Source organism: Pelodiscus sinensis, chromosome 18, assembly GCF_049634645.1.
Source record: "Pelodiscus sinensis isolate JC-2024 chromosome 18, ASM4963464v1, whole genome shotgun sequence".
NCBI classification, from domain to species: Eukaryota; Metazoa; Chordata; order Testudines; family Trionychidae; genus Pelodiscus; species Pelodiscus sinensis.
In genome coordinates this window covers 14,448,198-14,462,904 of record NC_134728.1, presented here as the reverse complement: position 1 = coordinate 14,462,904, position 14,707 = coordinate 14,448,198, and the positions used below count along the sequence as shown (strand labels likewise).

Sequence of the window (14,707 nt, the reverse complement as noted above, 5' to 3'; positions counted from 1 at the left end):
AATTGCAAATGAAACCGGGATTTAAATATCCCACACTTCATTTGCATATTTGCGTTCTGGCGCTATTTTGAAATAGCGCTATTTCAAAATAACAGATGCTGTTAAGACACAGTTATTTCGAGAGGAAACCCTTCTCTCGAAATAACCCTTATTCCTCATACAATGAGGTTTACCAGTTAGTTCAAGAGAAGGGGTTTTTCTCAAAATAACCGCATCTTAACAGCGTCTGTTATTTCAAAATAGTGCCAGAACGCGAATATGCAAATGAAGCATGGGATATTTAAATCCCGGCTTCATTTGCCATTTCAAATGTCTTCATTTGCATCCCTCTCTCAAAAAAGGGTGCAAGTGTAGACATACGCGTAGATACACAGAATAGGATCAAGAAAAACGTATATCTAAGGATAGGACACTGAGTCAGGCTTTTTATGAATGAGGCCTAAGTTGTATATTGTACCAGAGAAATCAGCTGATTCATACAATTACCTGTTTACATATGCAAAGGTGGGCTTGGGGCAGGATTTTGGTGAGTATGAATACCTCCATCTGACTATCACTTTTATCCTCTGTTAGGCCCTGTTCTTTGTAACTTGACCGCACTGTCATCTTTTACACAGCTAGGTTGATCCCACAGGACAGTTAAATATGTTTGTAACTCTAAGTATGAGGATAGTCCTACTAAATTGCATGGCACTACTCATGGACTTAAAAGCTACACATATGCTTTTCTGCATCAGGGCCTTATTCCAAGTTAAGTTTAGCCAAAATTAAGTAAAAAAATTCATCTAGCACTGCTTTGATTCTTTCCCCCTGTCATCAGCATGGATGTTTTTCTGACTGCAGTGCCATTTAAAAAGAGACCTGGTTTTAAGGGGGTAAATTATTGCTAGTTGCATCATCTCACTAACAAGAGCCTCAGCAGGTTGCTGCTAGTGACTCCAGATCTACTCCAACTTGATTTGATGGGTTTACATGAGGGTACGAAAGAGCAGAATTTGGCCAATGTATCAATTTGGGAGAGGGCTGAGTTTTTGGGTGACTAAAAGAAAAAGTTACTTTGCTGTAGCAAATCTTTCTCTCTTTTTAAAAGAATACAACTTTTTGGCTTTAAATCTTCTGAGTAAGACCCATACCAGAGAGCTATCATGTTCCTCCTTAATTACATTGTGAAAAAAACACTTAAGTGACCAGAACTAAATAATTCAATCTCCACGTACAGCCAGGGACCAAATTTCAAGGAAAATGTGGTTTTAAGATATCGGTCTATTTCTAATTAATCAATTATGTATTTATCTAACAGAACAGCTATATTCTCAAATCAGAGAATGCAGACAATTTGTCTTTAAAAAGCTGCTTTTTTAACTGAGAAAAACAGGATATGAAGCAATAAGAAATAGGCTAAGTAAAGTTAAATAGTCAGCTGTTGTTCTTATGTATTATGAGGGCGTGAAGTGATTCAGGGCTTAGGGTGACAGGATGCCTAAGGCTAATGAATCACATTTCTCTGTTGTTTGAGCTTATCCCAACTTTCTAAGCGTAAACAAACATCCTTTAATTCCCCACTAGTTGCTATTGTTGATGCACTTATCTGGCATGATTGTAAAGGAATATGAAGAGCAGTTAAATGAACCAATCTGTTTTGAATCATTGTATCTGAACAGTATTTTGACTCCATTTTCTTCTATCCTAGTTGCCTTTTTACTCATGTATAGAGACACTAACAATTACTGGTATTAATTTTTTAAAAAAGTTAAATTTGACACAAAATGCAGGACAATGTAGCACTTTAAAGACTAACAAGATGGTTTATTAGATGATGAGCTTTCGTGGGCCAGACCCACTTCCTCAGATCAAATTTGATAGGTTTTCAGTTTTCCTACATACTTTAAATTCAGGCCAAAGTTTTGAAAAAGCTGAAAGATTTGTTATATTCAAAAATATATAGCTTTTCACCAAAATCATGCTATGTTTGCAAGCCTACAGTTCTGACATGAAAACCAGCTGAAGAAACTGCAGCTTTGTTGGGACTGTGCAGTTTGTTTGAACCCCAAATGAAACTTGGAAATGGCAGAAGGACTTAACCTTGCAGCTCAAAGTGGAAGGAAATGTTTGCTTGAATTCTGGAGAAGTGAGCCTGCAAATATTTGTGGCTCTTACAGGTTTAATTTTAAAATGCAAGCAGCCAAATTCAGTCCTACAGGTACTTTTTCAGGGATGAATTTGCTCTTTAACTTTAAAGGCAAATTAGTGACATATTTTGTCAATCTATTTTGATTAAGCACAGAATTATTTTCCAGTGTGTGTCAAGAGTGCCATTTTGGGAGAGCGGGAGGGAGGGACCAGCAGCCAGGCATATCAGGTCACTGTTTGCTTTTCTTTCTGTTCCCCTGACTATCAGAGCACAAGGAGAAAGCACACAAATTTTGTTAATTACTCCTCTGCCTCACCAGTCAGGAGTGAGAGGCATGAACAGAAGCCATGTACTTTCCCCTCACTCCCTAATAGTCAGGGGAACAGAAAGAAAAGCAAGGCGCTTCCCTCCCATCCCCCACTTTCCTGAAATGGCACCCTTGAAAGGCATGTGTGTGTCTTTCTTTCTTTCTTTCTTTCTTTCTTTCTTTCTTTCTTTCTTTCTTTCTTTCTTTCTTTCTAAAACAACCCTCTTTCCCCCTAGGGTTGCCAGATGCTTTCAACAAAAATACCAGACACACTTGACATTACATAACAATCTACATTACATCTTATTTAGAAAATACCTGACATTTATATTTTCTCATTTATATTTTCTCAATTTGTTTCCCGAACAGAAAGCTCAAATACTGGACTGTCCGGTTCAAAAACGAACACCTGGCAACCCTATTTCCCCTAAGCCTATTTGTAAACTATGGGGAGATTTTTAATGGCACAGCTGGTATTTAGATGTTTAACTCCCACTGAAAGTCAATGGGAGTTAGGCCCCTAAATTGTCATTCTAGGCCTTTGAAAATCTTTCCCCAATCTTTTTGTCTGAGACAGGCCTATATAAGGGCCCACTTCTAACAGTCTACCTGCCTGATTTGTCTGAGTAATTACTCTAACTGCATGCACAGTTGTAGCACTTTTTTCCATCCACAATTCTGAAAATCTGGGCAAGATGTCCAAGTCCTCTGTTCCCTTACTGCAACTGCTATGATCCTATTTACCGTTTATTCCATAGGCCTAAGAGCATAACATCTGTTTATAAAATGCTATGCACCTTTCTAGTGTTTAAATTATTTATGTTAATAACTTATTGCCTCAGTTATACTATATTCAGACTTGTAGCCCACTTAAGTTGTGACTGTGTAAGTCCTATTGCTCCCTTGTATGCTCCCTCTGCCAAGGTTTTTTACTACTTCCTATAGCCCTGATTTACTCCACATGGAATACACACAGAGCCCGGAAAATATTTCTAGACTGCAACTGTTAAACACTAAAACCTAGCAACAGAATCAGAAGATAGAGACAAAGTGATGCATTCTGCCCCCCAAGATACATGACTTGTAGGCATTCATGGTAACTTAAGCAATTGAAATCTTTTACATTTCTGGTTGGATTAATTCTCCCTGTTCATAAAGAGCTAAGTCTCTGAGATTTAAGTGGTCTAGGAAAGGTGATTGAGAAGGAGGCCACAGTCAATTGAAATGAACATAGGAAGAAAGACTGCTTTACTGGATCAGATCCAACATCAGGCCAGTATTGTATCTCTGCTACTCACGCCCCGTTCCTAACTCTCCTGGGCTTGCATCACAAGTTGGCTGAAGAACTTGGAGTACATAGTATGTCAGGCCATGCCTCATGTTTCACTGTTAAAAACTATTTGGACCGTTTACGTGAAAACATTTCCTTCTCATCACTAGACCTGCAAATCTAGAGCTGTGTTGGGAGTGGGGAGAGGAGGGAAGGCATAAATTAGCCAGTACAGAGCAAAGAAAAAAGGCTTGGTTAGGGAGAAACAACACAGAAGACCAGGGAGGAAGCTGTGTGCAGAATAACTCTTTCCTTGATACACTTGAGTGCATTGTACAGTCACCATGACCAGCATTTCAGATGCTCCAGTTTGGGACTAATGCAGCTGAAGAGAAAGGAAGAAAATAATTTGCTAAATGAAAGAGGACAATGGTGTCTGTGGGTGGGAGGGAAGGAGGTCATGCTTTAATGATTTCTAGCTAGTGTTAAAGCAAAATCATGGACTATATCCATCAGCTCAGACCTTAGGGTTTTTTCCACTTTCTAATGTAATATAACTGGAGAAATTCAACTGTTAAAATTATTCTCACATTTCCTTCCCCACCCACAAACACCCACTGGAAAACTAAATAGCAAAAAAAAAAAAATCAGTTTTAAACAGTGAAGCACTACTCAGGAATATTTATAAGTGCAGTTGTGCCAAAGAATGGCAATTTAGCTTCCAGGACTTCAAATACAAATAAAGTAAACACATGTATAAATTAGTGATTTACATGGTTGCACATACAATCATGATAAATGTGTGTGCAAATTAGGGCTCAGATCCATTAATGCACATTCTTAGCTTTAAGCATCTTAACAGTTTCTTTTGAGATATTTAAAACTAAGCATGTTCTTACCTTTTTACTGGATTCTGATACAGATGTTTGTCTTGAAATCAGGTGGTGATTATTTAGTTAAGTTCACATATAGCATGATGAGTAATATAATTTTACAACATTTTTCCAATATCTGTATCTTAAGAAAATTCAAGACAATCTTGAGAAATTCCACTTAAATGAATGAATTGGTTGCATTCAGACTGGATTCCTACAGCCAAAATGGAGACTCTTCTGATGACATTACTCTTGAAACTTACCATCTATACTCTCAACGGATAGTTGCAGGCCAAGATTGTGTTGTGGATTTACCACCCAGTGGTTACTAGTTGCTGTAATATCAAACACCAGCCAACCTTCCTCTGCTGCCCAGATTATTCGAGTGTCAAGCAGGAACAGATCTGAATCCCTGAAGAAAAATAAACACATCTCAGTTACCTGGATTTTCAAACAGAAATTATTTGCAATAAATAACCATTCAAGTTAATGCTTTAAGCAACACAACTGGTATTTCTTATCACAATACACAAGTTATGCCACAGGTGGGAAAACTACGCCAACCTAAATGGTTTTTTTTCTGAACAATGGGAGAGCAGATTAAAGTAGAATTAATGTGGTTTAGGGGTACACATTGCTGTACTATTATAGCTAATCCTGCTAATGCAATTAAAAAAATGTCCAGGCACATATGTGCACATTAAACTTAGTAGACGGGCATACAAATATCCTTTTCCATGCATAATAATCTGATTGTTGTGCATAAACATGGTAATAGTGCAATCAAATTAGAGCATGGTTGTATGCCTTTTGCAAATACTAACATATTGAATATCTTTAAAAATCTGCTCTGTTCAGGCTACATACAGTTGAATAAGGATCATGAGGCAGTATTGCCTTGTGTGGCAATGTCCCCTGAATCTGTTGTTTAAAAACTAAATAAATAGACACACTCCAATTATTTTGGACTAAAATTGAGAATGAGAAATCAAAACTAATCAGAATTGGAGAATACTTGAAGGACTCAGGCAGGGCTTTGGTAATCATTGTGGGTCTTCAATAATTTGCCACTGATTAGCTGCAATTGAAAATCGAGTAATACACAAGGATTATGAAGGTTCTAAAAAGGAATGGAGCTCTTTCATCAGGAGCCAACGTAAAGAAGTAATTTGGATGTTGATGGTAAGAAGTAAAGTGGGTAATGGTTGAACTACCTCCAAAAGGAAAAAGTTTTTACAAGAAGGATGGAGACAGCAAGTAGTGTCTGGACAAGCCCTGTAGGAGATTCTTTTATATTTGGTCATGTGCAGATGTGACAACATGTACGAGAGTAACTGTAGCTTTCTGAGTTTCAAAAAAAAATTTTTTTGCAAAGGGATAAGGAAAGTTATTTTATTGTGTCTCATAAGCCCGAGGAAGGCCAGCTTAATCTGTTTTATAGACTTCTCAGTACAAACTTTAATGTCTTTAGTTCCTTCAGGGCCCCTTGTTTGCCTGCAACATTGTGTGAAACAAAAAATCTAAAATGAGAAGATTTATATGGCCCCCAAAGCCTCAAAAAAGTATATGAATTTCACCACCCTCTGGTAGGGAAGTAAAGTTATCCTTCACATTTTACAAATTGGAAACACACACAAAAAAGGGCAATGATTTGCCCCAGATAAGAATCTAACAAAGCACAAAATGAATATCATTCATCTGAGTTCCATTCCAGTATCTTGACCATTCTGCTCTCCTTCCAACCTAAATAGGTCAAGCTATACAATATGTAATGGCTTTAATCTAAGACACTGGTATGAATAACAGAAGTGTCAGTAGTGACCACCTGATAACTGTTTATGAAATTAAATATCCAAGTCCAGTCCCTGAAAGACTAGTGACCACCCCAGCAAATGCCAATGGAAGTGCAAGTTCATATTTCCCCCACAAATGCACAACACTCTTAACCAGTGCATGTGTTAACATGGAATATTTGCAAATGTTGCTAATAATACATGATATGCAGTGAGGGAGATCTTATCAGTAGGTGGCAGAAGGAAATTCCTTGTCTGTTGCTCTCAGTGGTAGTGTGCTACTTATACGTCTTATGCTATGTCTATACGGGGGGAGAAACTCAACTTAAAATATGCAACTTCAGCTACGAGAATAACGTAGCTGGGGTCGATGTACCTAATGTAGAATTTCTGTGGCATCATGACTGTGGGAAGCCAACAATACAAACTCTTGCATCAACTTCCCTTATACCTCTCAACCTGGCTGACGGGTGTCATCAGTGGTTAATTTAGCAGGTCCTTACTAAGGATATTAAGGTCTAGTCGACTATCCAATAAGCAAATGCTTATCGGATAAGTCAGTTGACTAGTCCATTTCCCCCCTTCCTGCCTCCATCAGCTGATCCTGGGCTCCACGGCACTGCCCCATTGCAATGCCGAGGCAGTGTTTCAAAGGGATAGCCAACGTGTTTCTAAGGGGCAGTGCTGTGGAGCCCCGGGTCAGTGGGTCTTCCTGCTGGACCTGGGATGCATGCGGAGTTCCTCATTCCTCCTTCCCCAGCAGGGGCTCTTGTACATTTCAAAGGAGGAATGTGGAAGTGCGTATCAACTAGTTGAGTAGTCGATGGAAATTCCATAGACTACTCAACTAGTCAATTAACCGCAATTTAACATCCTTTGTCCTTAATAGACCCACTAAATCCAACCCTGGGAGATTGATCTCCAGAGCGTCGATCTCAGCGTAAGTGAAGACGAGGCCTCAGGGTGCTCTTCAGATGGGTCCCATAACTTGGAGTTTCAATGCTGTTGAAGGTTCAGAAGATGTCACTTAAACCTTTTATTCTTTTAAACAATGTTTTAGCTCATGGAAAAAAACAGGATTTAGGCTCTGTCCATACATCACTGTGCTACAATGCTGTTTCTTGCCTGTATAGAGAGGATCATAGTATGGACATAACAAAAACAGCCATACTGGGTCAGACTACAGATCCATCTAGATCTGTATCCTGTCTTCAGACCGTGCCTGATGCCAGGTGTCCCAGAGGGAATGAACAGAACAGGTCATCATCAAGTGATCCCTCCTCTGTCACCAATTCCCAGTTTCTGAGAAATAGAGGCTAGAAACATAATTCCTACCCATCCTACCTATTGTCCATAAAATTATCTATTTCTTTTTTAACCTGTTAAAGTTCTGGACCTCACAATATTCTCTGGCAAGGAATTCCACAGGTTGACTGTGTTGTGGGAAGAAATACTTCCTTTTGTTTGTTTTAAACCTGCTACCTATTAATTTCATTTGGTGACGCCTGGTTCTTGTCATAGGAACAAGTAAATAATTTTTCCTTGTTTACTTTCTTTACACCAGTCATGATTTTATACATCTCCATCGTATTTCCCCATAATCTCCTCTTTTCTAAAATGAAAAGTCCCAGTCTTTTTAATCTCTCTTCATATGGTACCCGTTCCAAACCCCTAATCATTTAGTTGCTCATTTCTGAGCCTTTTCCAATGCCAAGATACCTTTTTTGAGATGAGGCGACCACATCTGCACACAGTATTCAAGATGTGGGTGTACCATGGTTTATAAAGAGGCAATAAGATATTTTCCATCTTACACTTCTAACGATTCCTAACATTTTGTTTGCTTTTTTTTGACTGCTGCAGCACATTGAATGAATGTTTTCAGGGAACTCTCTAATGTGACTCCAAGATTTCTCAAGTGGTAATCACTAATTTAGTCCCCATTATTTTATACATCTAGTTGGAATTATGTATTCCAATATACATTACTTTTCATTTTTCAAACATTAAAATTCATTTGCCATTTTGTTGTCCAGTCACCTAGGCTTGTAAGAATCAATGTGAGACAGTCCTGGAGCTGTTGACAAAGTTAAATAAAAATACATCCCCCAGATGACAGAGGTGAGAACACTGCACTTTTGTTCATTTTTTGTGTCCCGAACCAACATCTGATGTGAAGGTTCTAGAGGCGCAAGACTTGCAGGCCCGTATACAGGAATTTCTGTGGAGGAGTGTGAGCCATGGGAGGGGCTTGTGGATACACTCCTGGGAGAGGAGAGGGAAAATCTGCTCCTGCCTCCCCTCGGCCTGTCAGAGCATGGGGGAAGGGAGGCTGGAGCAATGTGCCGTCCCAGCCTCATGCTTACTTGGAGGAGGATGGAGGGGTGCATTTGAACCCTTCGCATCACCCCTGCATATGGGCCTGAATTGTATGTTAATACACTGCTGGATTTAACTATACCCCATGCCTCCAGCCCATGATTCACAAATGATTTACTTAACAGAGATGTAGCCTGCTCCATTTTTCTTTATTGTGGACTGCAGTTTGAAGATAACAGCGAGAATAATTTACTGTCGTCCCGTAATATTATTACTTTAAAAAAGCTGCCTTTAAGCTTCCCATGCCGATGTGATGCAAGCAGGCTAACCAGACAACATGACGCATCAAGTGCAGGGATGAGTCAGTCTGGGAAATTGTATAAAGTATTTGTTTGCCTGTATTTACAGCAGTGTGCAAACAATAGGCCTGGAGGGGAAATCCTCACTGAAGAGAGATCAAAGGGACATGCTGAAGGAAACCATCCTTCCCACACACAGCTGGAACTTAGAGACCCAAAAAGGGCTTATGTCAAATATTCTCTGGAGAGATTCACAGCGTTAATGGATTAGTGCTGTTCATTTGAATCTGCAACCAATGGTGAAAAATGGGATGCACCACAGGCTCAGAGTGCAGAGCTTGTTCCAATTAAAAGAAACTGCTTGTTCTTTTTAAAAGAACTGCCCTTTAAAAAAAATGGCCTGCTTACCAAAGAGACACAGCAAACTAAAATCAGAGCAGCAAGTAGCAGATGGCAAGGCACATTCTTTAAACACAATTGCTAAACAAGTTATATTAAAAGACAGAAACAGTTTCACAGCAAGCATTCACCGTTTGCATTCTGAGACACCAATTCTGCGGGCTTCCCAAACTTGTCCTTTTTATAATTCTTTCCTTTTGGGAGGTGGAGAGCTCTTTTTGTATACTCCAATATGAAGTGTTATCACATGATTTAGAACCAGTTCAATGTAACCTCAGTCCGCAGCTCATGTGTTAAGAGCTACACAGAGGCAACCATTGGCTGTACACAGTGGCTGCATCTAGACTGGCAAGTTTTTGCGCAAAAGCAATTGCTTTTGCGCAAAAACTTGCCAGCTGTCTACACTGGCCGCTTGATTTTGTGCAAAAGCACTGACATTCTACTGTCTGAAATCAGTGCTTCTTGTGCAAATGCTTTGACAGTCCCATTTGGGCAAAAGCCCTTTTCCGGAAATGTTTTTGTGCAAGAGGGCCGGTGTAGACAGCTAAAAACTGTTTTGCGCAAAACTGCTCTGATGGCGAAAATGGTGATCGGGGCTTTCTTGCGCAAAACCGCGTCTAGATTGGCACGGACGCTTTTCCACAAAAAGTGCTTTTGCGGAAAAGCATCCGTGCCAATCTAGATGATCTTTTCCGCAAATGCTTTTAATGGAAAAACGTTTCCGTTAAAAGCATTTGCGGAAAATCATGCCAGTCTAGACGTAGCCAGTTTGTTTTATCAGTCCTACGAAGCCTGGGAACTATGCTACATCTTCAGTGCCATTTCCTAAAACTCTGTCTTCTGATCTAGAACAACCTCATAATTTTGTAAACTAAGTTTCTACAGTCAGGCCTGAAAGAAATTGCTTATATTCTCTGCCCTGCCATAGCTATGCTTATCTGATGATTTCAAAGGGACTTACAAATAGAGCCCTGCACAGATACAATTGTCTACCTGCAGATATCCATGGATAGAAATCAGCATCTGCTGATTCACAGGGCTCTATTCCCAGGAGACACTGCGGTCAAAGGAGAAGAGCGTAGTGCTGCTGCTTTCAGAAGCCAGCGCCTTGCACTAGCATCTCCTCACCATTTTGCTATGATGATCCGGGAGCAAGGAAAAAGTACACAGATTTTGTCAATTACTCCTCTGCCCCCTCTCCTCACCAGCCAGGACTGATAGGTATGCTCAGAAGCTGTGTACTTTGCTAATCACCCACAGCTCCATATGAAGTCCATGGGAGTGGCAAACACATAGCAATTCTAAAACTCAGGACCTGCAGCTCGCAAGGGACTATTGACTTAAGTGCTAGCATGATATCAATACATCAATTGCGTAGCTGAAGTTGAAATAGCTTAATTTGGCTTTTGGCTCTGCCTACACAGCAGGAAGTCAAAGGAAGAACACTCTTCCTTTGACTTCCCTTACTCCTTGTGAAATGAGGGTTACCATGAGTTGTAGTAAGAAGTCTTCCCACTCTACATTATTTCGAAATAATGACTTGCTGTGTAGACACGCATTTTGCTATTTCAAAATAATGTCAGTTATTCTGAAATGCTGCTGTGTAGACGTACCCTGAGAGTGGAAGTACTCTCAGAAAAATGAGCCATTTTAATGCATCTGAGGCTAGACACAAGAAAGCTGAGGCATCCAAAAATAGAAAGCACTCCTGAAAATCTCTCTAGAGGTGACTTTTCCCCAGACCTAGAGGGTTGCCTGATAGTCCAGGAAATTCCCTTAGTAAGTCTTTTATTTTCTGGACTTGAGAGCTGACTAGCACAACTGCCTTTGTATTGCTGCATACTGCTATAAAAGTAAGGAACAGGAAGTGAGAAGTCTTATGTGAGGGACTAGAAGAATACATACATATGAGGAGAGGTAGATGTTGGTGGGCAAATGGATGAGGATGTGAGTGACCTAGGATACAGATGGATGGGTGGGTGTGTGATTAAGGGGTGCATCAGAAAACAAAAGATGATGTGCAGGAGTGAGATTTGAGGGAAAAGTGAGAAACAAAAATATAGGGAAGTGGGAAGATAACACAATGTTGAGCTAAAACTCATATGATGGAGGGAGAGAAAAAAGTCACCACGGAAGGAAAATTATACTATGGCTTTTGATCCCATGGAAAAGAAGTAGAAAGTAAAGTGAAAAGAAAAACTAGGGAAACAAGCAAGTTACATTTTAAAGTATTATTCATTAGAAATTCAATTGCCAATGTTACTCTTAAATACTATGCATGTGAACAATGTTGGTTTCTGCTAGTCTGTGGAATGCACCAAATAGCATGCCTCCTCAAAGTATTTCACCTAAAAGTATAACCTAGATTCCCCCACTCTAGCAAGTAACTTAGGCCAGGTCTACACTAGACCTGGACGGTTGGCTTAAGGTACACAATTCCAGCTAAATATTACATAGCTGGAGACAGCTAATCTTTAGTTGAGCTTGGTGCTATCTCCACTGTGGGAGACCGATGGGAGTAAACACTCCCACCGGCTACACTTACTCCTTGCGACTATGAGGAATACTGATACCAATAGGAGCTGTCCTCAGTTTTTGATTTACAGGTCTCTTCTAGACCCACTAAATCAAATGCTAAAACATCCATCTCCAGCACGGTGAGTGAAGATGTGCCCGTGGGAGGGAATTTTCATAATCATAAAGGCAACCTTACGTTTTGACTACTCAAAAGATATTGCCAAGGCTGCTTGCAGCAAGTCATACAGAAAGATAGCAGTGGTGCACTGAACACACCTCAGAAAGTGAGACTCATTTCCATTCTCTAACAAACAATGCATTCAAGAGTGCCATTTTAGGAAAGCGGGGGGCTGAAGCTGTGCATACTGGGATGAGACTTGCTTTTCTTCCCATTCTCCTGATGACAAGGGAGCGAGGGGAAAGTACTTGGATTCTGTGGATGCCTCACTCCTGGCTGCTGAAGGAAAGGAGCAGAGGAGTAATTCATGGAATGCGAGTACTTTGCCCTTGCTTCCTTATCAGGGGAATGGGGAAAAAAAGCAAGAAGTGACCTGGTACGCACAGCTGCTGCCCCCCTCACTCTTCTGAAATGGCACCCTTGAATGTATTCTCCCTTATCTCCAAGCTTTCATGTTGCCCTTGATATTGGTTGTCCTCTCCTCTGCCTTCAACACCTAACCAAACATAGCAAAGAAATTAGACTCTTGGATGAGTGGCAATGTGACAGGGCGCCTGCCCTGCAATGGCCCTTTAAGACCAAGACTCAGGACCTGAGCCGGGGCTGGAAACAGAGAGGCCAGCTGAAGCGGTGCGGGCTAGTGAGAGCCCAGCTGGTAGTTATCTAGTGAAGCACAGTTGGCTTGGAGAGGCCAGCTGAAGCCATTAGGGTGAGTGCGAGCCCAGCTGGCAGCTATATAAAGAAGCAGTTTGCTGGGGGGTGAGTTGGCTGACTGACTGCAGAGGAAGCAGGCGCTCCCAGGAGGGAAACCAGCTGGGGATAGCCAGCTAGGGCTGGGAAAGGGCCAGCCAAGACTCCCCCTGGGCTTGGGGCCGGAGGCAAGGCCCAAGATTTGGGAGGCGAATTGCAAGGCGGCTTAGGTAAGCGGGACAGTAGAGATAACCCCATTGCCAATGATGAGCAACCCATACAGACTGTAACTTGCCCTGAGAGGGGCTAGATGAAGACAGTCAGGGAGCACTGAGGCATGGTGGGGGTGTGCACCCTGACAGGCAACTATCTAAAGATATGATATTTCCTCCTGGATACATGTCCTTAGTATTTCCAATGCCAAGAATTGAAAGATCATGAGACTGGCTTAAATTATGAGGGGGTTTTTAATAACAAGCTTTTTTTTCTCATTCTTTCTTTTGAACTTTTAGGGAACACTCAGGGCATGTTTTCCAGCTTTTTTCAGCAAGCAATAATATTAGGAACTTATTTTTAAATAAAATTAAAGCTCCTGGTCTCATATAATCACCTTGATTCTATGAGCTGGGACTCTTAGGAAAAACACTAATTGTTGAAGTGAAAATGTGAGTTGGCAGTTCTGCAATAGCATTATAAAAATCTTACAATTATAGAGTCAAACATGCTAAAATAGAGGAATAGCTATAAATTCTATTGAATGCTGCTTCTCTTCCCTTGTCTTTGTTCAACCTCCCCATCCCTCTCTCTTCGTCACTTGTATTTTCAAGAAGCGTTAGTGTGTGTTAGTAAATGCTAATGCACATTTCCAAACTGAACAAGAAAATGGACAAGATGCAAGGTGGTTCCTTCTAAGCTGTGCGGTGGCATGGCCCCTGAGCTATTTAATGACCCCTGCCCATCCAGAGGCTCAGGCATGGAGCTGCTGACTGAGGAAGGGGCACTTCTCTTCCATCAGTAACAGTGGCAGCTCCCTGCTGAGAACGGCGCAGTGAGTTTCTCACAGCCAGTAGGGAGGGAATATGTGCAGCAGGATTTGTTTGCCTTCGCCTGGAGGGGCAACCCTACAGGAGGGGATGTGCCCCTATGGTGCTGGGAGAGATTTGCTGCTCTGTCCTCAGCAGAGAGCTGCTGCTGCCGCTGAGGGAAAAGCACCCTTTCCCCAGCCAGGCAGCTCCATGCACAAGCCATGAGCCCCTGTCTGGGAGGGGCTCATGATGCAGCTGTGAAGCTGGGCTGCCATGCTGCTTAGAGGGAACCTTGGACAAGAGGGTGAATGTACAAGTGGGAGAGGGAGCAGGAAAGAAACAGGGAATGTTGCTAGCTTTCAGTGTGGTGTGACGCTGCAGGTGATTTGTGTAACTGGCTGAAATTGTGCTCTTTTGGTAAGGCAGGGGCCCTGACAACTTAACTGAATGTTTCCTGATAGTGTAAGATTCCAGGCGAAGGCAAACAAATCCTGCTGCACACGGCACCAATATATTCTGAGCGAAGCTGGCTAGTCTGAAGAGCCCCAGTGATAATACACTCATGTCACATTTTCCAGTCCATAACTGATCCAGAGAATTAGCCATCACAGACACAGTGGCATTTACCACTGCCTTAGAGATAAGTGGGAATTCAAATGGTACAGAAACAAAGCTTTGCAATCCTGTAGCATCTTCAGATCACTTCACAAATAGGCTATGTCTGCACAGCAGCGTTATTTTGGAATAGCATCAGTTATTCCTAAATGATGTAGTGCATGTTTACACAGCAAACCTGTTATTTTGAAATAAATTCAAAATAACGGGCTTATTACTCTGACTCCTGTAACCTTCATTGCATGAGGAGTAAGGGAAGTTGGGGAAGAGTGTTCTGTTTCGAAATACC

The 14,707-nt window shown here is 41.2% G+C and overlaps 2 protein-coding genes across 3 annotated transcripts in view; one reads left to right on the top strand and one right to left on the bottom strand.

Moving 5' to 3' along the window:
• The window catches only part of SPO11 (SPO11 initiator of meiotic double strand breaks), a 410,938-nt gene that overhangs the window by 286,306 nt on the left and 109,925 nt on the right, over window positions 1-14,707 (top strand). The gene's annotated exons all lie outside the window — the stretch shown is intronic.
• The window catches only part of BMP7 (bone morphogenetic protein 7), a 61,235-nt gene that overhangs the window by 9,098 nt on the left and 37,430 nt on the right, over window positions 1-14,707 (bottom strand). Inside the window, exon 3 of the mRNA XM_006125345.4 lies at window positions 4,847-4,995. Within this exon, the coding sequence (XP_006125407.1) occupies window positions 4,847-4,995 (149 nt within the window). The remainder of the gene's footprint in view (window positions 1-4,846; window positions 4,996-14,707) is intronic.